General features: G+C 42.2%; 1 protein-coding gene across 1 annotated transcript; it reads left to right on the forward strand.

Annotated features, from left to right (window-relative positions):
- The first annotated feature begins 211 nt into the window (after window positions 1–211).
- On the forward strand, window positions 212–1,789 carry LOC122669418 (7-deoxyloganetin glucosyltransferase-like). The gene is made up of 2 exons (XM_043866176.1): window positions 212–758; window positions 861–1,789. Exons 1-2 carry the CDS (start codon window positions 236–238, stop codon window positions 1,787–1,789), a joined length of 1,452 nt encoding a protein of 483 aa, XP_043722111.1. The 5' UTR covers window positions 212–235.
- The last annotated feature ends 285 nt before the right edge of the window (window positions 1,790–2,074 follow it).

Raw genomic sequence — 2,074 nt, forward strand, 5'->3', positions numbered from 1 at the left:
TTAAAAATCTTAAATTTGAATTTTGAACCACCACTGTTCAAGTCACTTCCATTTTTTATTTATATTTATCGGTAAACGCAAACTTTAAGTGTTAATCTTCCAGATTAATAACTCGTTGTTGTCTTGTCAAACTTCGTTTTCCCCATATATAAAACCTGAGGGAGGGAAGGAGGGAGGGAAAGAAGCCAGTAGGTCTCTAATACACTTGCAAGCTAGAGACACCCAAGAAAGAGAGATGGGTTCTGATATTGGGGTACAGGAGAAACAGAGGAAGCCCCATGTGGTTTGCATCCCATACCCAGCCCAAGGCCACATAAACCCAATGTTTAAAGTGGCAAAGCTTCTCCATCATAGAGGTTTCCATGTCTCCTTCGTTCACACCGAATACAATTACAGTCGCTTACTCAAATCAAGAGGCCCTGATTCTCTAAAGGCTTTACCTGGCTTTCGCTTCCACTCCATTCCTGATGGTCTCCCACTTCCAGATGTAGATGCCACCCAAGACATCCCTTCCCTCTGTGACTCCACCTCTAAGACTTGTTTACTCCCCTTTCGCACCCTTCTCTCCCAACTCAACACCACCGATGGCATCCCTCCGGTAACCTGCATAGTCGCTGATGGTTGCATGAGTTTCACTCTTGACGCTGCTGAAGAACTTGGAATCCCAGAAGTTTTGTTCTGGACCCCTAGTGCTTGTGGCTTCTTAGCCTACATGCACTATTATCTCCTCATCGAAAAAGGCCTTACACCACTCAAAGGTACATGATTCTGATACCGCTTGTTAGGAACTTGGATAATAATTTTTTGCACAGAAAACGTTAACATATTTTGTTTCTTCGTTCTCTGTAACAACACAACAGACGTGAGCTGCTTGACAAACGGGTATCTTGACACTGAGATCGATGGCATCCCAGGAATGAAGGACATGCGCTTAAGAGATATGCCGAGTTTTGTTAGAACTACCGATCCCAACGACATCATGCTCAACTTTCTAAAGAGAGAGACAGGAAGAAGTAAAAGAGCTACGGCGATCATTATAAACTCCTTTGATGCCATTGAGAAAGATGTCTTAAATGCTCTCTCTTCAATGTTGCCTCCCGTTTACAGCATCGGACCTCTACAGTTGCTACTGAACCAGGTCGAGAATGATGGTTTAAAATCAATTGGGTCCAATCTATGGAGAGAAGAACCCGAGTGTCTCGATTGGCTCAACTCCAAAGAACCCGGTTCAGTGGTGTATGTGAATTTCGGAAGCATCACAGTTATGACAGCTCAGCAACTGGTTGAGTTCGCTTGGGGACTCGCCAATAGCGAACAGACGTTCTTGTGGATCATAAGACCTGATCTCGTGAGGGGTGACTCGGCAATGTTGCCACCCGAGTTCGAGACTCTGACCAAAGAAAGGGGTATGTTAGCGAGTTGGTGCCGGCAAGAGCAAGTACTGAACCACCCAGCAATCGGTGGTTTCTTAACACATTGTGGTTGGAACTCTACGCTTGAAACCATATGTGGTGGTGTGCCTATACTCTGTTGGCCGTTCTTCGCCGAGCAACAAACCAATTGCAGGTATTCCTGTGTAAATTGGGGGATTGGCGACGAGATTGATAGTAATGTGAAGAGGGAAGATGTAGAAATGCTTGTGAGGGACCTGATGGTAGGAGTTAAGGTTAAGGAGATGAAGAACAAAGCTATGGAATGGAAGAAGAAAGCTGAAGAGGCCATTGCTCCTGGTGGTTCCTCACACCTCAATTTTGATAACTTTGTCAACCAATTGCTTCTTTCTAAGTGATATTAACTAATGGATGAGCAGTAGATAATGATAATCTAATTCGTTTCCTTAATTTGTTTAATTGTTTTTATTTTTTTATTTTAGAGTAGTCCACTTTCTCCAATGCGATCCAATAAATGCGCTGCACGCGTATCATGTGTTGGTTATGATGAACTTATCATATAATATTTTTTTATTATAATAAAATTGTTTGTGTTTGGTTTTACCAATTAGTATGTCGTCATCTACCAAAAAAGGGTTTGGAATTTAATACATTTTTTAATTAAATTTCCAATTAAGTACATG

Source organism: Telopea speciosissima, chromosome 7 (genome assembly GCF_018873765.1).
Source record: "Telopea speciosissima isolate NSW1024214 ecotype Mountain lineage chromosome 7, Tspe_v1, whole genome shotgun sequence".
NCBI classification, from domain to species: Eukaryota; Viridiplantae; Streptophyta; class Magnoliopsida; order Proteales; family Proteaceae; genus Telopea; species Telopea speciosissima.

Bases quoted from the DNA above. Each gene is read 5' to 3' on its own strand.
- LOC122669418 (XM_043866176.1), top strand. From the start codon at position 236: ATGGGTTCTGATATTGGGGTACAGGAGAAACAGAGGAAGCCCCATGTG. The intron at 759-860 runs GTACATGATTCT...ACAACACAACAG, and splicing joins AGGCCTTACACCACTCAAAG to ACGTGAGCTGCTTGACAAAC.